This window comes from Schistocerca cancellata, chromosome 2 (assembly GCF_023864275.1).
Source record: "Schistocerca cancellata isolate TAMUIC-IGC-003103 chromosome 2, iqSchCanc2.1, whole genome shotgun sequence".
In the NCBI taxonomy this organism is placed as follows: Eukaryota; Metazoa; Arthropoda; class Insecta; order Orthoptera; family Acrididae; genus Schistocerca; species Schistocerca cancellata.
Window position 1 is genome coordinate 449844529 of NC_064627.1, and position 24373 is coordinate 449868901.

At 42.6% G+C, this 24373-nt stretch overlaps 1 protein-coding gene across 3 annotated transcripts in view; it reads left to right on the forward strand.

Moving 5' to 3' along the window:
- The window catches only part of LOC126161944 (phospholipid-transporting ATPase IF-like), a 633423-nt gene that overhangs the window by 193667 nt on the left and 415383 nt on the right, over window positions 1-24373 (forward strand). Inside the window, exon 1 of one of the 3 annotated variants that reach the window (XM_049918122.1) lies at window positions 7100-7492. The exons of the other annotated variants lie outside the window; for them this stretch is intronic. Coding sequence (XP_049774079.1) covers window positions 7391-7492 — 102 coding nt within the window. The 5' untranslated portion in view covers window positions 7100-7390. Of the gene's footprint in view, window positions 1-7099; window positions 7493-24373 lie in introns of those variants that run through there. 3 annotated transcript variants of the gene reach the window in all.

Below are 24373 nucleotides of genomic sequence, written 5' to 3' on the forward strand. Positions count from 1 at the left end.
ATGAAATAAGTCTTCAAATAGATTTTTTTTGTCTGTGGTTTTAGGGCGCAAAACTGCTACGGTCATAAGCTCCCAAAACCGATGTTTGTAAAATTATATTATTTATTATTTATTTATTTGTGGCATTACAACATCTGATCTGTAATTGAAACATAGCTTGTATTCATTCGTACACAGATGATTATTATTATCAACAACAATTTCTTTTCTATGCGTGGCAACTAATCTTAAAATACACATTATTTCATCCAACACACTTCAGAATAGCAGACAGGCTGTCTTCATATCAGTCAGCGGCCATAATCATGCACCAATACACAACATTTTTCATTCTTGGACACACATTATTATATCTTATTTTGATTAAGCTTTCGGCTAACTGCCATCATCGGATCAGTCATGAGACAAAAAGCATAAGAATAGGATTTACAATTCTTTGCACATATTACAAAACTATATTTAGTAAGAAAAGGAAGTATCCATGGGAGGCACATTAATCGAATAGATCACAAAAAAATGAGAAGCCCTGACAATAAAACGAGTACAAATACAGTAATATACATGAGTAATACATTTTAAATACTGTAAAACAGTGCATATTCATATGGGGTGTAATTGCTTACGGGCGGCGACACAGTCACCGGTGAGAAGGTGAATTTTTCGGCGGTCAACAGGTGGCACTCAAGATACAACAACAACGCAGACTATTCGATAGATGACAGACGAGTGCAGACGTGGATGAAACATATATTAGGTTAAAAATGTACTTCCATTTTTGTTAATGGAAGTATATATCAAACTGAAAAATCCATATGGATTAGAACATGTGCTTCTATATGGGTCTGCTGAGATTTTAACGAACCTGTCGTAACATAAGATTTGTACAACTAACGTACGCTAACGTTGCCTCGATCTTTTTCTCACCTAAATCCTATAAGTCCCTTGAAATCCCGAAAAGACGTGCACTTCTCCTGGCCTTCCGCAGCCGTCTACCATACACAACTCACATCCTATACCAACTCATCCACACCTTCTCCTCTTCCTAGAGCACATGCGGATCCGATACGTTAACCGAATAACCCAGTCCCAGCACCCAATTTCCCAACCACTAATCACCAATCCATGTACCCTGTTGCGCCACTACATCCATATTCCACCTTCCATGAACTTCTATGCCTTATCCATCCTCTCTCGCCGGAATTTTAACCACTTCCCAACAATGAAATCCGTCCCGAGATATACCCCTCTTTCCAATCCTAATCACAGCGCTCTACCTCACAGTATCCTCCAATTTCCTCCTTTCCCCTTCATCCACCTTGCTGACTTCTAGTTGCTTCCTGTAGTTCTATGGGGCACCATAGTCAGACTCATTGTTGCACCTTCATTATGAAAATTTCTTCGTGTGTCACCTCGCATCACCATTACACCAACCCACCATTTAAGTTCAAGAGTGACTGTATTTTAACTGTAATATAAAACCGTCAAACGAGTGTTAAAAACAGTCAGTATTTTTATGTATGCGTAGTTCACAAATCCTGTTTATTGTCACTTGTTTTTAAGTAAAAATCAAAAAATGGTTCAAATGGCTCTGAACACTATGGGACTTAACATCTGAGGTCATCAGCCCCTAGAACTTAGAACTACTTAAACCTAACTAACCTAAGGACATCACACACATCCATGCCCGAGGCAGGATTGGAACCTACGACCGTAACGGTCGCGCGGTTCCAGACTGAAGCGCCTAGAACCGCTGGGCCACTATAAAAATCGTCACTATCGTCAACCTATGTATTTTTTACAAAGTCATCTGTTATTGTCGCATTTTATATGTTTTAACCATTTTTAAATACATTTTTGGTAACATTTAGCTGATGAGCGGTTTTTGTCCACTGCCAGTGGACAAAAACACGTCATAGGAAATTGAAATAATAATAAAGAAACGAAATATTACAGTTATCGCTGATAGATCGAAACCACCCCTACCAGTCCACCTCCTTCCGTATGCTGATGACACCGCTTTCCTCGCCCTCTACCCTACACCCCACAAATCCCAATGATCCTTCCAAGTCCCCCTCAACCAGTTTACCTCCTGGTGTAACCTAAGCGATAATCATAGGACGAACCACTCGCACCTTCAGCCTCCATGACTTCTGCCATACCATTTACAACCGTCCTGTCCATATAACTAACACACTAATATCTTGCACTGAACCTCACCAAAAACTAATGTGGAAATCTCACCTATTAAGCATCCAGCATAAAGCCCACAATAGACTAAATCTACTAAAAGGCCGAAATTGGGGATTACGCCCCTCCACTATTCTCCACACCTACGAAACCCTGATCCGATCCAACGTCTGCTATGGAAATGTTACATGGATCTCCTCCCCACCAATGTTCTACAAGTCCCTCCAAATCCACGAACGCAATGCGCTCTGTCTTTATCTTCCCTCACCTGGATCCTCCACCATCTCATCAAATTTCCACCCCTCCTCATCAACATCGAACACCTCTGTCCGCAAACTAGATTCCAATAACTTCATTGTCTCCCTTCTGATCGCCAACACTGGTATGCTGCAACGCCTTCACGCACACATCCCACCGTCCCTACACCTACATACACTCCTTACCCTCTCCCAGACAATGTGGTTGGCCCCCATATTTATCCCTCCCACCAACTTTAACTTTTCACCACTAACCCATTCGACATCAGAGCTTCTCTCTCCTTTTCCATCACCATCCATCCCAATCCCTTTTCTCTTGCAACCATTGCCCTACCCACGTGACACATCAGGCTTCACACTCTGCCTTTCCCACTGTATTTCCTACTATCCACCTCCTCCACTATCTCTCATCTCCATAGTTTTCCTAACAGACCCACAAACCCATGGAACATATTCTCTCTCCTCCGAAAATACTTCTCACCTTAGTGCAGGTCCTTTAGATTTTAAGTGAAAGTTAAGTGTTTCAATGTTTTTATCATAAGAATTTCATCTTCTTGTAAGTGTTTTTAAAATGTACGTATTTACGTTTTTTACTGACCGTATTTGATTTATTTAATTTAAAATAGAAAAAGCCCCAAATTTAGTTTCTGTTTCTCATTATAACTCTATTTTAATTCGTTTGACTGAAGAGTGGAGAACTGAATTGTACTGCTGACAGCCAACCTCTGCCCATGTGGGGCGAGAGGGATGAAATAACAATAAAAAAAATATGACAGCTTACAGTGAAACACTGAAATACTGCTGCACCAAATGCTAGACTATAGAAAAAAATGAGAGAAATCGTAGAGCCCAACAACAGCAAAATACAACAGAAGGCGATGACCAAATCGCAGAAAAATGATTCCAAGACAGCCAGTCCCTAATCCATGTGGAGCCAATAAAAATAAGGTGGGAGTTAGGAGTTGGTTTGCTAAAACACTCGAACGTCATAACTAGTCATAGAAGGCAAAAAAAAAAAAAAAAAAATTGCTCATATCCGTTTACTCATTTATCATTCGTTGTGACTGTCTGTCCCTATGAGAATATGTCTTTTTTAAGTCCTTCCAAATTTCTGAGTACGTGGCCTTTGGGTGCTTCCTGAGGATGTTAAGGCTTTCTGTAATGCTGTCTAGATTATGTTTTTCAAATTTAAGTGGTTCCCTGAAACTCTCTAGTTCGACTCGTCCGTATGCTCCCTACATCTTTTTGCGAAATTACTACCGGTTTGGCCTATATAAAATTTATCACAATCCTTGTACTTGAGCTTATACACTCCAGACCTCGAAAATTTGTTATCATTATTCTTTATAGAATTGCGTAATCTGTCACGTAAATATCTACTGATACGAAATCCAACTTTTAGATTCACTCTTTTTAATGATTTCGCAGTGCTCCCAAAATGTGAACGATTATTAAGTCAGAGATAAACTTCGTTTTCGTTGCTTATTGCTTTTCATGCCTTTTCCACTTATCTTTAATATTTCTGTATATCCTCACTGCATTAAAACCATTAGCCATCATTAGCTCTGTAATTACATTTAATTCACGTTCAATAGCAATATTATCAAGAGTTAATTTGAGGATCCTGTTAGTCATTGACCTAAAAAAAACCATCTGTGGGAATTTGATTGACACAAGTCTGTGGTAATAATAACATATGAAGTGGTTGATTTACGCCGGCCGCTGTGGCCGAGCGGTTCTTGGCACTTCAGTCCGGAACCGCGCTGCTGCTACAGTTGCAGGTTCGAATCCTGCCTCGGGAATGGATGTGTGCGATGTCCTTAGATTAGTTAGGTTTAAGTAGTTCTAATTCTAGGGGACTGATGACCTCAGATGTTAAGTCCCACAGTGCCTAGAGCCATTTGAACCATTGTTTTGGTTGATTTACGGAAAACGTAAGCTGATAGTGTCCCATTATTTTTCTTTAACAAATGATCTAAGAAGGTAACACTTCTTTTCTGAGTTCCGATGACATTAACGACATTGTTAAGAAATTTAACTAGATGCATTCAAATTCACAGTAGCGGAAATATTACCTTCTTAGATCTTTCGTAATCTTTGCTTGGAAGAATTTGAGATTTATTCTCATAGGAACAAGCAGCCATGATGAATAAACGGATTTGAATAAAAATTGTTTTTTTGTCGTTTGTTATTATTATTATTATCATGAAAGTCTGATGTCATGTTTGCACTTGCCTATCATCTATCAAATAGAGTGCGCTGTTATTGTACCTTGGACACCACCTGATAGCGGTCGAAAAAATTCACCTTCTTATCGGTGACTGTGTCGCCGCCATTATGCACCTACACGCCATATGAGAACGTACTATTTGACGATATATGTTGTATTAACATTTTAAAAATATTTGGTATGAATTACTCATGTATATTACTGAATTTTATCCTATTTACAGTGAGCACTTCTCATTATGTGATCTACTGAAACAATGTGCATCCCATGGATTTTTTTTCCTCACGAATAATATTTTTGTAATACATGTAAGGAATTAAAACATGCCAGGTTTTTACTTTTTGTCTCATGACAGATCCGATGATGAAAGTAAGAAGTAGTAAAGGGGGCCAAGACAGAGAAGTTTCGTGTGTTTGTACAATACTACTACCCTTCACCATACCTAATTCTGCCACAAATAAAGTCTACACCTTCACTGTGTGATCAAAAGTATCCGGACACGTGGCTGAAAATGGCTTACAAGTTCGTGGCGCCCTCCATCGGTAATGCTGGAATTCAATACGGTGTTGGCCCACCCTTAGCCTTGATGACAGCTTCGACTCTCACAGGCATATGTTCAATAAGGTGCTGGAAGGTTTCTTGGGGAATGGCAGCCCACTCTTCACGAAGTGCTGCACTGAGGAGAGGTATCGACGTCGGTCGATGAGGCCTAGCACGAATTCGGCGTTCCGAAACATCCCAAAGGTGTTCTATAGGATTCAGGTCAGGATTCTGTGCGGACCAGTCCATTACAGGGATGTTATTGTCGTGTAACCACTCCGCCACTGGCCGTGCGTTATGAACAGGTGCTCGATCGTGTTGAAAGATGCTATCGCCATCCCCGAATTGCTCTTCAACAGTGACAAGCAAGAAGGTGTATAAAACATCAATGTAGACCTGTGCTGTGATAGTGCCACGCAAAACAACAGGGGTGCAAGCCCCCTCCATGGTTTCTCGCAACGCTGACGTGAGATGGCCACCCAGATTTTGTGATGTAGCTCACTGTGATTTCTTTCCGAAGGAGTACTTGAAATGTGAAGTGTGCGCCAGGAAACCGGTCATTTACAGAAATCAACGTCGAGATGCATCGTGTAACTTCAGAAGTAGAGATGCAAATTTGTCGAAAAGGTACGGAAAGTTTCACTGTAAGAACGAGAGTGGACATGCAAAGTCATGGAAGTCATTTGAGTAATAAATCTCATACATAATGACAAGTAGGATACACCGCAATAAGATGTAAAGTACAGGCTGATCAAAAAGTCAGTATAAATTTGAAAACGTAATAAACCACGGAATAATGTAGATAGAAAGGTAAAAATTGACACACATGCTTGGAATGACATGGGGTTTTATTAGAACAAAAAAAATTCACAAAATGTCCGACAGATGGCGCTGAACAGCGACACGTCAATGACAGCTACCTTGATGGGTGAGAGGTATGCCGATATGTTACAGAATCGCATCATCCCCAGCCTGGCTGATACACACCTACTGGAATGTACGATGTTTATGCAGGTTGGCGCTCCACCCCATACTGCTAGACGCGTGAAAGATCTCTTGCGCGCGTCGTTTGGTGATGATCGTGTGCTCAGCCGCCACTTTCGTCATGCTTGGCCTCCCAGGTCCCCAGACCTCAGTCCGTGGCTTTGGGGTTACCTGAAGTCGCAAGTGTATCGTGATCGTCCGACATCTCTAGGGACGCTGAAAGACAACATCCGACGCCAATGCCTCACCATAACTCCAGACATGCTTTACAGTGCTGTTGACAACATTATTCCTCGGCTACAGCTATTGTTGAGGAATGATGGTGGACATATTGAGCATTTCCTGTAAAGAAGATCATCTTTGCTTTGTCTTACTTTGTTATGCTAATTATTGCTGTTCTGATCAGATGAAGCGCCATCTGTCGGGCATTTTTTGAAATATATATATTTTTTTGTTCTAGTAAAACCCCATCTCATTCCAAGCATGTGTGTCAATTTGTACCTCTCTATCTACATTATTCCGTGATTTATTCAGTTTTCAGATTTATACGGGCTTTTCGATCACCCCGTACTTAATTTGATCCATCAATTTGAATGTCATTGTGCACTCAAATGTGCGTTCTTTATGGGACACCCTTCGCAATCACACCTTGTGATTTAGTTCGCCGTTTTCGGCAGACCTCGCGCGTCCTGCCCCGCTATACGCTGAAGAGCCCAGGTGGGCGTTGCCCGCCGCCACGCTGAGTTGCGTCACGCCGAAGGGAAAGGAGGCGCGGCGGCGCGGGGTTGGCAGCCCTGCGGCCGCTGTTCTTCCCCACCACAGCGGCCGGCGGCGTCGCTGAGGTCAGGCCGCGATGCGAGCGCGCGCCTCGCTCGAGTGTCGCTGCCGCGGTAACGCGCCGGCATGTCCGCGCAGTTCCTTCCGCAGGCCGGGTCCCCGGCTGCGTCCAGGGGCGCTCCGACGAAATGCTCCACCGCCGACAGTTAGCGCGCTTGTCCCGAAATCGAACAGCGGTTGGTCTTTCGCGCGGTTTCGCGGATCTCTTTGCGATGTAGGTGCCTCGTGGTTTCCGATTCGCGAGTTCCCCGTCGAGGATCCCTGCGCGTCGCTTCGGGTGACGGACTTCCCTGCCGTTACGCTGGCCGTCTCGAGAGGACGTCGGACAAGTGGCAACGTGTAAATAGTCACAACAATGACTATGTTTCCTCAGTATGTGTACAAGCTGCTGTGGCCGTCGAAGGCGACGGTTGACAGCGGAGTGGAAGAGCAGTCGCTGGATGAGGAAAGCGGAGACGTAAGTGTGTTGTGTGTTGCTCCACGTGCGGCCGCAGATACCGGGAGCGTTGGACGCGCTCGCGCGTCGCCTTTCTGCACGCTCAGCTCCTGATAACGGCCGTGCGCCGAGCTGGCCGCGCTCTAACAGCTTCACTAACACCTTCCCGGTTGTCTCTCTCTGCACCGTGCTTAGCAGGAAATTCATTTGGCACTTGCAGACGATACCCTTTTTTTAAATTGATATCTGAAAATGTCTCTTACAGCCAGTGCAATTACATTAATAACTAATAATACCATGTAATCAAAAGAACAATTTTAAATTTGAAACTTCCTGGCAGATTAAAACTGTGTGCCGGACGGAGACTCAAAATCGGGACCTTTGCCTTTCGAGTTCTGCAAGGTTCGCAGGAGAGCTTCTGTAAAGTTTGAAAAGTAGGAGACGAGGTACTAGCAGAAGTAAAGCTGTGAGGAGCAGGCGTGAGTAGTGCTTGGGTAGCTCAGTTGGTAGAGCACTTGCCCGCGAAACGCAAAGGCCTCGAGTTTGAGTCTCGGTCCGGCACACAGTTTTAATCTGCCAGGAAGTTTCATATCAGCGCACATTCCGCTGCAGAGTGAAAATCTCATTGTGGAATTTTCATTTTATTACCAGTTTCACTCAATAGTGTCTGCAATTCCTTAGCAAACGCGAATCTTCACCTAAAAGCACGTGTAAGGTTCTGTAAGTCTCGTAATACATTTCCGATAGTAACAATGTAACTGGTGTCGATAGGGAATTTGTATGTACTCAGCAATCAAAGCAACCGAATTTGAAATTGTCGGAGCCATCCTTTTCACCACATACAAACTGCGGAAATGTTATAACACCGTCTAATGCAGACTTTTCTCGAAGCAGCAGTAACTGAAGCTCAGGCATGCGATGGCGGTTCTTGAACGTCGACGGTTATCATATGTGAGACGTAGCGTAAGAAAAAAAAATGTATTTGTCTGTAAACTCTTCCCGTACTTCAGTAGGACTCCCGCCAACCATTGTTCTACATTTCCCTGGATGAAGTTCTAATTCTAATCACTAATTGGGATTCCAAAATAGCCTCTTCCTCAATCCTAAGAGTCCTCCTCAGTGTGCCTTTATCCATGACGATAAAGATGAAGATGATGACTGTATGATGGTTTGGTCACGTTACAGCAACGTCTTTTCAGCGCCCGTATTTGATTTTTACGAGATAAGTGTGGATGACAGTGGGAAAATTATCAAACGATACTAGGAATTAATATATAAAAAGTCTTGAAAATTTGCACACACATACACAAAGAAAGAGAAATAAGAAAGTTCCGCATTCTGTCAGTCATAAATGTTATGACAAAAAAGGAAAATTTGGAAAGAATTAAACTTGTACAACAGGTAGCTGTGGATGGGTAGCCGCTGGAATAAAAGGAATATGCCAGCCCATCTGTAAAACACAAAAAGCTCCAGCCTAAAACCTAAGGGTCAAACACTACATAACATTTTAAAAGTTTTGCAACACTTGTCTCGTTATCAGCTAAAATAGGGGGCAGATTCCTACTTCAATTTGTTCCTCTCCTCGCATCACAATATAGAATGCAGTCAGGAGAGCCTGATATCCTTTCGACGGTTATGGAAGAACCGTTTATGCAGCAGGAACAAACAGTCGGGATGCTTATGATATGCTGAATCTACTACAGACGTTAATCAAATAACAAGCTCTGTGATATATATATATATATATATATATATATATTTTACACACACACACACACATATATATATATATATATACATATATATATATATATAATTCTGAAGTAAGTCCTTGTATATATTATTATTACTTAAGAATTTACCTTTCGAATAGCCCTGATATATATAAGGGCTACTCGAAAAGTAAATTCTTTGTACTTATGTGGTGGGCAGTCTCTCTAGCCTGCCCGTCGATCACGTCACGTTGCTCTTCTCAGTTCGGAGCGGACGATAAACACGAAAAAATGCCTAGAAAATAGTGTCTCCCACCAAGTATGAGGGCCTGGTGAGAGATTTCGCCTGATGTCATGCAGCCTGCATAACATAACTGTCATACAGTTCCTCCTTCGTGACAATTCTCGGCCACACTCTGCAGAGGCAATGAAGATGCTCCTGCAGCGTTTTCGATGGGAAGTGTTTGATCACCCACAGTACAGTCCGTAATTGGCTCGCGTTGAGTTTCGTCTCTGCTCACACGAGAGGCTGGCTTTGAAGACATTTTGACACAGTTAACGAGCTGTAGATCAGCATAGAGAATCTGCCCAAAGCACAGGCGGCTGCCTGCTATGACGAGGGTATTGGAAAGTTGGTACCACGCTACAACAAATGATTAAGTCCGATTGGTGACTATGTAGAGAAGTGGCTGGAAGGTGTAGCTAATTGTTGCAAATAAAACATTTTTTTATTTTCCCAGTGGTTTCCATTTGGTGACCAATCGGAACTTTACTTTCCGAATAGCTCTCGTATATATAACACATTTCACACGTATCTAATCTGTATCTGTAGCGAATTTTCCTCTGCGGTTTCATCTGAATCCTGAGGAAACTTGTATTTCTGTCTGGGTAAGAACCACCCTTTCTCAGCCACACCCACACCCTTAGGAGCAGTAGAGGTATCTGCCTACCACAGTATTTTCATACAGATAAGGAGTCATGTACGTAACAAATTTGCTTGGAATTTCTCCAGGTGTTTCTGAGTTGTGTTTCTATGTAACCACTATTCTTCATCCCCACCTTCGGCTATAGGTGTGTCTTACTGCCCACAGCAATTTTTTCCAGACAGCAAGTGATACATGCGCCAAGTTTGGTAGAAATTGTTTCCGGCGGTACAGAGAGATGCCGATCTCTCCCCTCCTCCCCGCTTCGTCCCCTCACTCTCCTAAACCTAGAGGTGATACGTCATCGGAACTGTATGTAACCAATGAGTCTAGCGGTCGGAAAAATCGGCATGGGAAAATTTTTGCATGTCATGGCTTTCCACCCCCAATCCCTAGAGATGGTATTTATTTATATACAAATAAAAAGTCATGTGTACAGAAAATTTGGTTGCAATTATTTTTGCAGACGTTTCTGAGTTAGGCTTCTACGTCACCCCATTTTCAGCCCCAACTACAACCCCGTGGAACGTAGGTATTTCGTAACCCCCACAGTGCTTCTTCCCAGATGATAACTGTTTGAAATTGATCCAAGCTTTCCAGAGTTATTCTCACACATAAATACATACATACATTTTTATAAGACACAGATTTTCGAAAAACTCTAGAAAATATGTATTACTTTGGTCGCAGGCGTACAAGAGCTGCTACTAAAGGGCGTCTGGGAAATAGGGACGAATATTAAAATGCCATGGAACATACAAAATTTAGTGAAAAAATAATGTTTCTCTGTCTTTTCCTTTTTTTTTACAAACACATTAAATAACTTCTCCTATTTACGTGCGAAATAGGAGCAATGCGTTGAGTGAAGTTCTCGATAACGTGTTCACAGCCATCTGGTGGGATGCCAATAACAACCCTTTTAATTTCATCCTTCAATTCGTGTACTGTTCGTGGTTTGTTCGCGTACACTTTTGATTTTACAAACCCCAGAAACAACATCACAAGGTGTAAGATCGCATGATCTGGCAGGCCATTCCTGGTTGCCACGCTAAGAGATGATGTTTTGAGGAAACTTTTCATTCAGCAGAGCAATCGTTTCACGGGATATGTGACATATCGTACCATCTTGTTGAAACCAAAAATTGTCGTTTTAATCAATAAGAGGCAAAAAACAGACAAAGCATGTTTCGGTAACGGTCGCCGTTCATCATTTTCAAAAAAGTACCTGCCGATCACTCCTCCTGCCCAAAATCCACACCGTACAATTGTGCGTTGTGGATACGTCTCATCTTCCACAGCATTCGCGAAATTTCGTTACCCCAAATTCTGCAGTTCTTCTTATTGACGTACACAGTGAGGTGGAAGTGCGCTTAAGCTGAGAAAATTATTCTTTTAGTGAAGTTCTCGTTCTCCGCTTCCGACCCAAGACCCATTGAGCAAATCGATGTACCTTTCTATGATCTGCAGGCTTCAAATCTTTTGTAGGTTGAATCTTTTACACATGCATTTTCATATCTCTTGAAAAGATTTCATACGTAAACTTTGTGATAAATTAAGTTATTGAGCTCGTCCGCGAACCTATTTTCTGAGGCTTACGGTCACATTTTCACGCACGACAACAATGTTTTCTTGTGTTTGAATAGAACGCGGGCGTCCTGTTTTCTTAACGTTTGAAATACACCCCTTGGTCTGAAAGTTCCAGATCAACTTCCGAACTGATGATACCGCTGGAGCAGCATAACGGAACGGTTGCCGTGGGGCTTTCGCTATTTTTGTAATAATTTTTTGTCACTTGGATACGTTGCTCGGTTGTCATCTGTTCCATGACGAAAATAAACATCAAACAACAGTGCTCACCACACAGAAGTTGTCCGGCTACTAATGGGAAGGAACGCAGATAACAAACATGAAAAAACTACGGCTGCCAACCGCCATGTAACAACATGGCGCAAAATTAAAACTCGTCCTTAATTCTCGGAAACCCATGCAAATCGAACACTAAGTAAAACTGTGTTTTCGGAGAACGGATGTCAGCTGTCACTTGAGAACGGAGGCATCAGTCCGTTCCCGTAACGTGACTCTTAACGTGGCAATAAAGATTCAGTTATGTTCTGGCGTTAGAAGTGGCTCGGTGTCAGCAGGTGCGCGTCGTTACAACGCAGAGCAGCTGACGCCTGTGCTGGCATCCGGCCTCCGGTATTCTAGTCTTAGAACTGAAGATGGCCTGATTGAGCCGAAACTGCTAATTACAGTTGAATGGAGAAAGTTGTCCAGGCTGTTTTTTTTCCTAAAATTCTCTCTTCAAAAGTTCTCTAATGCCGTTCAGAAATTACATTCTTCTATTTTTAAAAACTTAATTGTTGTAGTATTGACCGATAAAAACGTTGCGAGTCTATCCATAAGGAAAATCTTTTGTCGATGTCTTGAGATGCATATGAAATCATGCCAGTGGACAGGATTCTTGTGGTGGGAATCGGGTTCTCATCAGTGGTGGTATTACCGCTCTATCACATCACAAGCTGTCTCCTTACTGAAAAGCCTGTTTACAACAACAGCAGGGAGATTGGACCTTGTACCACATTAGGACGCCGTCGTATAGCCAAGAGAATGTTTGAAAAAGTGAACGTTCTTTTCCGTTCTGTTCTAACAAGAACGGAACACAATGACTGAAAGGCGCAGAGATAAATAAAAAGTGCACGCTGCACAACGCTCTAAATAGCGCCGTTCCTACCAGTGCTGGTGTCTCTAAGCGACGCTCTATTGTTACTCTTACTAGAAATTGGCGCATTTTATACAAAAATTCCTACTTAGATAGACAAAGCAAGGTGATCTTGAAGCGCGTGAGGAAGCTACCGAACTCTCTTCCAGCGTTAAAAGCGAGCCTCGTTCTGTTCACATGCGAAGAAACAACCGCTCGGAGTCCTCCCTCATCTCGCATTCGACCGAATGATGTGGCGCAGGAAGGTCGCGATACAGTTATCCATCCGCCCAACATGACTTGTTTTCCGTGGTTTCCCGTAAGAAGTCTTCATCTTAATTTTAAAAGTTTTAGCAGATTCATTTCAACATCCACACATTCCTCTTCTAGTTATCTAGACACGTCGATTCTGAATAATAATTCAACGTAAAGTGAACTATTTCTAGTCTGTTGTTCACAACTCAGCATTACCTGTGAAGAAAAGGCTGGAGATCATTTCGAAACATGAAATTTTTATTCCTCAAACGATACAGCTAGAGCAGCAACAACCTTTTACACAAGAATGCCGACAGAAAGATTCGTTGACACCTATGTTTAGTGTAATTAATTTACTTAAAACCCTGAGTTCAGAAAAGAAGGAGATTCACCACCACTTTACGGGACGCATTTTTTTTATTGAGCCTTCAGCGGCAGTACACTAACCATAAACAAGTACACTGTTTAGTCGTCAACGATTACAGAAAACTGAATATTGCATAGTTGCTTAAATTAATGTGTTCATTTCTAAGTTACAAAAAAAAAAAAAGAAAAAACAGTTTTCTGTAACAGAGAAACGAGCACAATGCTTTGAAGTGGCTAAACAACATTTCTTCACCACTAACAAAAACAGGAAAAGCTTCTTAATATCTAAACACAGAAGTAGAAATTAATTTTTGCTCTGGTAAAAATTTACAAACAGGTTTCTAAAGTCTCTGAGATGCAGTCGATCTTGTAATTAACCACTAAAAGTTGTGATTGCACCTTCTCGTCAAGTATGTGGTCCGATTTTAAAACTACTAACTAAAATAAATACTGTCGGACAACTAAGAATTGCCATTAGAAGAACAGTGATGCTACAGACGATGGTACCGTAAGCTTTCTCACCATCTTGCTGGAACTTGGAATGACCGAGGATTAAATTATTGCTGTCTCCAGCGTCTGAATTACAGCTATTACCAGTGTATGAAAAAAAAAATAGCAGTGAAACTGCAGTGACTGCATCTCATCTCAGCGATTAAAGATAGCTTTGGACAGTACACTTACGTCTCCAGATCCTCGTCCCACTTAGACCTGACTTCCGTTTTGCTTGCTGTAAGAAGCCGATGAATGGCGACTGCATTTGAAGGTTTGTTGTTGTTGTGGTCTTCAGTCCGAAGACGGGTGTGACGCAGCCCTCCATGCTACTGTGCCCTGTGCAAGCCCCTTCATCTCCGAGCAAGTACTGCAGCCTACACCCGTCTGAAGCTGTTTACTATATTCAAGTCTTGGTCTGCCCCTTTCCCACAACTTAACCGGCCCCCTCCCCACACACACACTTTCTTCCATCACCCAGTCGATAAATCCATGATGCCTCAGTGTGTGTCCTGTGAACCGATCCCTTCTTTTACTCAAGTTGTGCCATAAATTTCATTTTTCCCCAAGTCGATTCAATACCTCCTCAACTGTTATTCGTCCTACCCACCTAATATTCAACATTCTTCTACAGCACCACATTTCAAACGCTTCTATTCTCTTCTTGTCTGAGCCGCTTATCGTCTACATCTCACTTCCTCAAGGCTACACTCCAGACAAATACCTTCAGACAAGACTGCCTAACACGTAAACTGACATTAGATGTTAAAACACACCTCTTTCTCAGAAGTGTTTATCTTGTTATTGCCAGCCTGCATTTTATATTCTCTCTATGCTATGCCCGTCATCAGTTATTTTACTGACAAACAGGAAAACTCGCCTGTTACTTTTAGTCTCTCGTTTTCCAGTCTAATTCCCTGAACATCGCCTGATTTAATTTAGTTACAATCGACTATCCTTGTTTTACTTTCGTTGATGTTCATGTTATAATTTTTTGCAGGACATTATCTTCCCCGTTCAACTGTTCTTCCAAGTCTTTTTCCGTCTCTGGCAGAATGACAATGCCACACGTAAACACCAAAGTTTTTATTTCTTTTCGATTAACTTTAATCACCTTTCCAAATTTCTCCTCTGTTTCCTTTATAGCAAGATAAGCGCTGAATATAGCAGCTTCCTTGTCCAACTGCCAAACTGTTTCATTGTACAAAGTGCCGGCATGAGCTTTTTATCCAAAGCAGATTAATATTTCTGAGATTAAAATTCAGTCATCAGTTACAAATACATATTCATGCGCTTCACCGGTTTCGACAAATTGATTTGTCATTCTGAGAAGCTTCTTATTGGTTTAAGAGGTGTCAGCATTTTCTTCATAGAAGCGTAGTGCCATGATATGTCCAGAAATGTACACATCGTATATGATTATTGTAAATATAGATGACGTTTTTTGTTACTAGTACAACAGCTTAAGATATAAATTGTCAATCTGTGTTTACAAGAATCACATACAATACTTACATTTCTGGACACATCATTGCATTGTGCATTCGTGAAGAAGATTCTGACATCTGTTAAACCAGTACCAAGGTTCTGAAGATGACAAATGATTGGTAAAGCGCAATAAAAATGTATTTGCAATTGACGACTGAATTTTATCGTGAATAATATATGCTACAGATGCTGAAAATTAGTACCAAGAACAAAATAGCAGATTAATATACGAGGGCTATTCGGAAAGTAAGGAGCGATAAGTCGCGAAATCGAAACCACAGTGAAAATCAAAACTGTTTTATTTGCAACCGTTAGCTACAACTTCCAGCTAGTTATCTCCATAGTCCCCGATCCGACTTAGCCGTTTGTCGTAGCGTTGTACCAACTTTCCAATACCCTCGTTATAGAAGGCAGCCGCCAGTGCTTTCCGCCAGTTCTCTACTCTGGCCTACAGCTCCTTGTCTGTGCCAAAATGTTGTCTTCATAGCCAGCGGTTTATGTGAGCAGAGATGAAACTGAGAGGGGGCAGTATTGAGGGTAATCAAACATTTCAAATTGAAAACGATGCAGAAGCATCTTCATTGCCCCTGCAGAATGCGGCTGAGAATAATCTTGAAGAAGAGAACGCACGACAGATATGTAAATATGTAATGTTGGCTGCATAGCTTCAGGTGAAATTTCTTACCAGGCCCTCGTACTTGGCGGGAGACACTATTGTTCTAGGTACCTTTATTGCTCCCTGTGTGCTCAGAACTAAAAAGAACGACGTAACGCGATCCACGGGCATACTAGAGACACTGGCCAACGCGCCTGTGCAAAACTTCATAGGATTTTCACTGTGGTTTCCATTTCGCGACCGATCGTTCCTTACTTTCCGAATAACCCTCGTACTTATTTTTCTAGAGTACTCCGTTACTTCGTCGAAGTCTTTGATTACAAGTTTACTACTGCCGTATCCGCGGGACACACTGTAGCAGCTCAAAAATAAAAAATAAAAATAAAAAATATGGCTCTGAGCACTATGGGACTTAACTTCGGAGGTCATCAGTTCCCTAGAAGTTAGAACTACTTAACCTAACTAACCTAAGGACATCACACACATCCATGCCCGAGGCAGGATTCGAACCTGCGACCGTAGCGGTCGCGCGGTTCCAGACTGGAGTGCCTAGAATCGCTCGGCCACGGCGGCCGGCTACTGCAGCAGCGGCCGACCTTTGGATTCATAAGGAAAAATGGACTTGAATTTTGGGCAGGCACCGCTGGCGTCTGTTTCCTATCATCATCCTAGGAGAGAGCCGGTGCAGTTCTGTCAACAAGGCCACGGGTGGTGGCTGCCGACATCTTTCCTAAAAGAGTAACGCACATCTCGTCTGGAAATGGCGCAACAGCTGTGTCTGGCTTGCTCCCGGAGTGGCGCCGCAAAACAGAACGGAAATCATTACGACTAGGTGCCGGACGTGATGTCACCAAAACGGTGCGGTTCCACCCCACCGGCGGCTTGTTCCAGGCCGGCACGGCAGCAGCAGGCAGGGACCTTGGGGCAGCGTGCGGTAGGCCGGCGCGTCCCGCTACAAGTTAGCTGCGCGCCAAGCAGGAAGTCTTGCCTAAGGAACCGACCACCGGAAATATTCTTTACTGCCGGCGGAAACACGTAAACTTTGCATTTATCTGGCCTTGGTCTCTGAAGTTAGTTACTTTAAATATTTTGGCTTCGTCTAAGCAACTACGAATATGCTTACTAATTCACACGTTTAATAGATTAAAACATGATCAGTGTTATGGAACTAATCGTATTAACAATTATGGTTCGACTGTAGCTCTAAAAACAATACGTTTAAGGGGACCACATGCTGCCTATGTAACACATGTTAATTTAGGCAAGTTTTGATGCAGGACCTTAATACTTTTATGCAGAGTCTCTCAAAATTTCATTCATGTATCTATGATAGTTTCTGATATAATTGAGTATATGTACTGAAAATTTTGGTTTGAGGGAAATTTACTTTAAAGAAAAAACTTTTGTAATTTGTTACTTACAGTTAATTAAAACTGTCGTGCTGCATATGATGGTCCTTCTTTGGCCTCTAGCAGGTCTTCCAGCTTCTTTTTCACCTTCCTGGAGCAGCCGGCCGGAGTGGCCCAGTGGTTCTAGGCACTACAGTCTGGAACCGCGCGACCGCTACGGTCGCAGGTTCGAATCCTGCCTCGGGCATGGATGTGTGTGATGTCCTTAGGTTTGTTAGGTTTAAGTAGTTCTAAGTTCTAGGGGACTGATTCAGATGTTAAGTCCCATAGTGCTCAGAGCCATTTGAACCAATTTGAATTTCACCTTCCTGGATGTTTGTCTTGCTTTCTTGGCCATATTAGAAGCAGACCTGTCTGCATCGCCTATCCTCATTTTATCGCAATGTTGCAGCCCAGTGATCATATTTTCACTAGGATTTATTCCCAGCTTTTTCAGTACCCAACACTTTCCAGTATTACCACAACTGAATGAAATAACAGCATCATGAACTCCTAGTTTCATTGTATGCATACCTAAAAATACAGTTTTAGGAACGGGGTTCCAAATTATGCTGTTGAAACATTCTTTTGGGTTCTGTGTCTGCCCATGCAGACATTTCCTTAGAAGGTCAGGATGAGCCAAGCCTCTGAAAATAGGTTTAATTGCTGTAAAAACAGGAGCAGGAAGAGAATGCTGGTGAGAATAAGATTCTCCAGTTGTCTGAACCCTATTGTATTTGCACCACGAATTTTCTCCTGATGGACACAATCCATGACATGGCTTATCATCAGTAGACGACTTATGGAAGAATATGGCACTAACATCTCTCTTCATTGTCTCCAGATTATCTTTATTTCTCCCAATTGCCTGCCCATAGTGTACCTGCAATTTTTCTATTTCAGTTTTAGTTAACTGACCCTGTCCGGTCACCAATTTTCCATCTCCTAACTTTTTCCCTCTCATATCAACAGTTAGTTTTCTCAGCCTTGTTCCCAAACGCTTTTTGAACATGGCCTACACATTCTATTTTGGTAATAATGGCATCTCCATATGGCTTAGAGTTGGCAGTGGGTGGGTTGACAGTGGGTGACAGAAAAGTGGGCGTGGCACAAACATACGTGGTAGGAAAATGCTCTTTAAATGCTCGAAAAAAAAATTTTCAGCAAAATCCTTTTCAGAGTACTTAAAGAAAACCTTAATCTATCGAAATATGATGAAAACCGAAAATCGATTTTTTTCGACCTGAACCACGGTGTTGTCCCCTTAATGAGCTACTGAAGTATAGTGTTCCCTTCTCACTCTACTACCTCCTCCATTTCGGCTCAATCTCCTAAATGGGAATCACTGGAAGAACACGATTTAGATCACGACAAAGCCTGGTTATACTTAGAAAAAGTGTTGTCGAAGGTGACTACGCCACCATTTCGCTGCAACCAACGTGACTTTCTCGCGGAGGGGGGGAAGGCATTGGCGGGGGGAGGGGGTTACGAGAACAATACAAAAGGGATTTTGGCATTTACAATGACTTAGAGACAGTCATTTTTTCCTCACCCCATGCACGAATGGAATAGGAAAGAAAACTGATGATACTGGTACGATGTACCCTACGCAGTACACTCTACAGTGGCTTGTGTAATATTTAAGCAGATGTAGAACTCTTGGTCTCCTACACGCCTTTCTCCATCTCACAATCGCCCACTCTGCCTTCCTACACCCTTCTGTTCACTGGTCACATCCCGTATTCGTCTTTAAGCTGGCCCTTGCCCCACTGTCTTGATCAGTTATACTTATGAAACACCCCTTCATCCGACTCACATTATCAAACAAGTTAAAATACGACCTACTACTCATAACAAGCATAGAGAAAGAGCACATTGTCAGGGAAAATGAATACCGAGTCTAGTATATAAATTGGCAACGTATGCAACACGGAATAATAAATTTTGTGTCGATCAGGAAATGAATAGTGCTGCAAGTCAAGGTGGAAATTCACATAATAGACCAGTGTCAAAGACAGGAATATACATGAGAAATGTGCATGCACCAACACTTCCAGATGTCAGCAGAAAACACCAGAACGCTGTAAGCCAAAGAAACACATATCAATAGCTCAGTGGCCGAACTGTTTTTAGAGCTACAATCTAACCAAAATTGAAAATGCGTTTGACTCTAGACCACGCATGATGTTTTAATCAGATAAAACGAAACGGGTACTGTAAGGAATGCGCATTTTAGTAGTTACATAGGCAGAACGCAAAATTTTGAAGTAAAAAAAATCGAGTTTATCTCGAATTAAAAAGCACAGAATCCAAATAAAAGACACAGTAAAAACGAAAAACAAACAGTTCCAATATATAGTGCTAGAACAGCATTGCAATTATCACAGAAATGTATAGAAAACTTTTTTTAACAGTGAAATTATTTATTTTCTGAATGCTTACACTTCTTTGTTTCAATAATTCATGTAGTGGCCAACATAGATTATAAGCACCTACAGTTGTTTGTAAGGACCATCAGTAGTGAAAACAGCTTTCAGACGAGGCACTACACATAAGACGATTTCAGTTGTTATCCATGACGCATGATGGACAATAGCTCCTTCTAGTATGGAATCGAACGACCTCTTCACACCTGTGACTCCAAATGCCCTGTTACATAAAAACCGTAAAGTCCACCGTCTGTGGATCATGGAGGGCATTCATGAGACAAAAAGCAACTTATGATACATACGCTGCCTGACAGAAAATGTGAATGTCACTGAAGAGGAGGGGGAACGAAACGAAACTTCACGAAATATAAATACATAAAACTGCAACCAACCACTTTTTTCAATTGTTGTTTACTATTCCATGAACCGGTTTTCGAACCTTTCCAGGTTCATCTTCAGATGGTTTTCTGGAAGTTACATATCTATTTCTAGCATAATGCTGCGTTCTAGCTCTGTTACAAGAAGGTGGAACATGCTTTAATGTATCGCTACAAGTATTGTTTTTTTGTCGATATGGTTGCAGAATTTTTAGGTTTTTACTTACTGCGATAGTATGGGCGACTTTTTTCAGTTAGTGTCCATCTGTCTGCTTCCATTTTGATAGCGAATCGGTACACCACATCACACACTTTTATATGATCTGTATGTATTCACACTGTGATAGCGAAACTTTGTCAGCATCCAGCACGTGCTATACAACTGTTGCTTGTTACAAAGATCTTGACACGAAGATATGACATATACCTACTTTACTTAGAAATGTTATTTGATGTTGTTTGCATGTACTGAAGTCGGTATATGGGAATATACTTTAATCAGAACTTGCGTTAACATGCGAGCCCAAATAAAATAAAACAAATAAATGAATGAATGAATTACTACAAGAACAAACATCAAGTGATCTGGTGTCTTATTTCTATTCGTATATTAACGTATAATACAGTCGATTTACGAGTAAATGCTTTAATCAAGATTGGCAAAAACACGAATGCCCAGGAATAAAATAATACAGAATTATAATATTTAACTCTTACCAGTATGACCCCCCATCTGGCCTGGATGCGTGCACTGATTTGGGTCTGAATGGTGTCATAAATCCTTGTGTCCTCTCACGAGGCAAGCTGGCGCACAGCTGTTGTAACTTGTCGCTGATATCTTGGATAATGGTAATGCGACAGGTTTGACGTCCGAGCTGGCCTCACACATGTTCTGTCGGAAACAGATCTGGGGATCTTGCTGGCTACTGGAGTACCTCAACATCACGACACGTGTCATGCGTGGAAAAGCATTGTTCCGTTGAAAAACGGCGCTACAATACTATCGCACGAGAGGTAAAACATGAGGACGCAGGATGTCCATGACGTACCGTTGTACCATCAGGGTTCACTCAATCACTACTAACCGCAACCTGAAGTCAAATCCGATGGCTCCTGACACCATGACGCCGGGAGTAAACTCTGCTGTGGCTTTCCGAAACATTGGAAGAACGGGACCTCCCTCCAGGTCGCCGTAATACTCTCCGACAATGGTCATCGGCCATGGTGCAGATCCGCGATTCATTGCTGAACACGATGCGACGCCATTTATCAACAGTCCATGCTTGCCGCTCAAGGCACCACTCCAAACACAGCTGTTTTTGTTGTGGCCTCAACGACAGCCTACGCATTGGATGGTAATTCCCTAGTCCGGTTGTTGCTACTCTCCGATCCATGGTCTGGGATGACACAGAATGTTCCAGGGATCCAGTACTCGTTCTTGGATGGCAGGCCCTGACGTGAAGGGGTTACGGTGTGCTCGGTCGGCAATACAGACATACTCCCTTGTGGTGGTCAGACCTGGTCTATCGGAACCTTGACGACGAATATCCTTGTTCTCACTTTCTCATGCAGTCCAGCATTGGGCCACTGTCACATTCGAGCGTCTCACAAATCTGGATATTCGATCAGCCGGCGAAGTTGAGACCCATGATGGAGCCCCTTTCATACTTTGTAAGATTCTGATAACGCTGCCCCACACGAGTGCGCGGCATCTCCGTGTCCTGCACAGTGACCACTCAACATCTTGACGCTGTTCATGTCCCTTATATATCCTAAGAGGCCTGGTAACAACTCTTTAACACGAACAACACTGACATTCTCTGTGGGCTATTCCACCTGTAACAGAGAATGGCAACTGTAATCATTTACATATCTGTACTTACCGATGATATGTTTGTGTACTAAGTTTCGCTGACATTCGACCACCTCTCCTGGGTGCTCACTTTTTTTGTGAGGCAGTGTACATCGCCTAATATCGGTCACTGAAGCTTCTTGACAGAAATGAGGCGTATGGGGATGCCTCATTGTGTACTAATGTTAAAGTGCCGAGAAGTGGGATGGCTTAGCAAGAGCTTCTTAGAAGCACTGCCTAGGGCGGACTGCGAAGTAAACAATAGTGAAAGATGCAGTCAACGTGCGCCACCCTTGCCTTTGACAAATGCAGAGAGAATTTCACAATTTTGTGTGGGTTTCCTGTCACCCAGGCGTAACAGCTGTGTGCATTTACAATTAAATTAAGTGCAGACTGCTGGTCGTCTGTCCACAGGAGTTGGTCGCAACTGACTGCGTACAATTCTGTGAGAAAAGCCAGCTCATTACGAAAGTTCACGCACAGCTTTCTCCATCTGCAGAAGCTGCCACAGGGGTGTTGGCTTCGCCATCGCTATTTACAGACGTTCTGAGATTGCCTTTCCTAATAGGCAGTGTTAAAATTTTCTCATAGTAAATTTCAGTGGCGAACCGTATATCGGTGCCTTTACACATCTAATACAGCAGATTCAAAGTTCAAAATGGTTCAAATGGCTCTGAGCACTATGGAACTTAACATCTGAGCTCATCAGTCCCCTAGAACTTAGAACTACTTAAACCCAACTAACCTAAGGACATCACACACATCCATGCCCGAGGCAGGATTCGAACCTGCGACCTTAGCGGTCGCGCGGTTCCAGACTGAAGCGCCTAGAACCGCTCGGCCACACTGGCCGGCCAGAATCAAAGCTTGGCCGTTTAAAGCTCCGGTAATATTACTTCATTAAAAGAATAACATCTCATAAAGATAATGTGTATCACAGTAACAGAACGAAGTGAAAAGTATAAAATTAAGTTCAACAAAGCGTTCACAGTCATGCATAGTTTCAAAGTGGATAGCTAACAAACTTTTATAAATAACAACTTATAGCCACTCTGGGACCACTACAGCGCACATCCTACTGGTGGGATGAGAAAAGCCAGCTCATCGTGAAAGTTGTATTACTTTGTAGTCACCTGTTGTTTCAGTTTCCCTACAAGGAGATCAGTCACCGCTGAAAAAGAAATGAGACGAACACCAGCACGTGTGATGACAAGGAAATATGAGAAACAGCTGAAATAAAGGAACTATTAGTGAATCTAAAAATAACTCATTTCCCTTATTTCTATCCACGTTTGAGCAAAGCGCACTCTATTGAGCATTACGACACCTTTACTGCTAGACACTGTATGCCGCTTCTCTTACTCTATTGCACTCAAGGTGTACTCGCACAGGTAACTTTTGGCGTGAAAATTACAGCGATTCGTGCCACAGAGACCAAGAATAAAGTATCGGACAACTGTGAAGGCAGTATGTGAGAGTCTACTCCCAGTTCCTTGGCGAGTTGGGTGCAATGTGTGCGTTGCTTTCGTGTCTGTAGGTTCACGGCCACAGCTGATCCAGGTCCGCGATTTTCACAAGCGCTAGCGCCACTTTCACTTCCAACAGAGCTCAGCTCGCGGGCTCATGCTGCACTACTCCTCACGCCTTTTATCACAAGGCCTGGGCAGGAGATTGGAGCGTCAGCAATGTCCTCTGTAAGGGGCTAAGTGAATGTTTTCTCAGCCCTTCGACAGATGTTTTCGCGTCTCTGTCTCTTGAATCCTTTATTGTATGATTATATGATAGCGGAACAAACACTGGTAACAGTTACTTCTGTAAAATATCTGGGAATATGCGTGCGGAACGATTTGAAGTGGAATGATCATATAAAATTAATTGTTGGTAAGGCGGGTACCAGGTTGAGATTCATTGGGAGAGTCCTTCGACCTATACTTGAGTATTGCTCATTAGTGTGGGATCCGTACCAGATCGGGTTGACGGAGGAGATAGAGAAGATCCAAAGAAGAGCGGCGCGTTTCGTCACAGGGTTATTTGGTAAGCGTGATAGCGTTACGGAGATGTTTAGCAAACTCAAGTGGCAGACTCTGCAAGAGAGGCGCTCTGCATCGCGGTGTAGCTTGCTGTCCAGGTTTCGGGAGGGTGCGTTTCTGGATGGGGTATCGAATATATTACTTCCCCCTACTTATACCTCCCGAGGAGATCACGAATGTAAAATTAGAGAGATTCGAGCGCGCACGGAGGCTTTCCGGCAGTCGTTCTTCCCGCGAACCATACGAGACTGGAACAGAAAAGGAAGGTAATGACAGTGG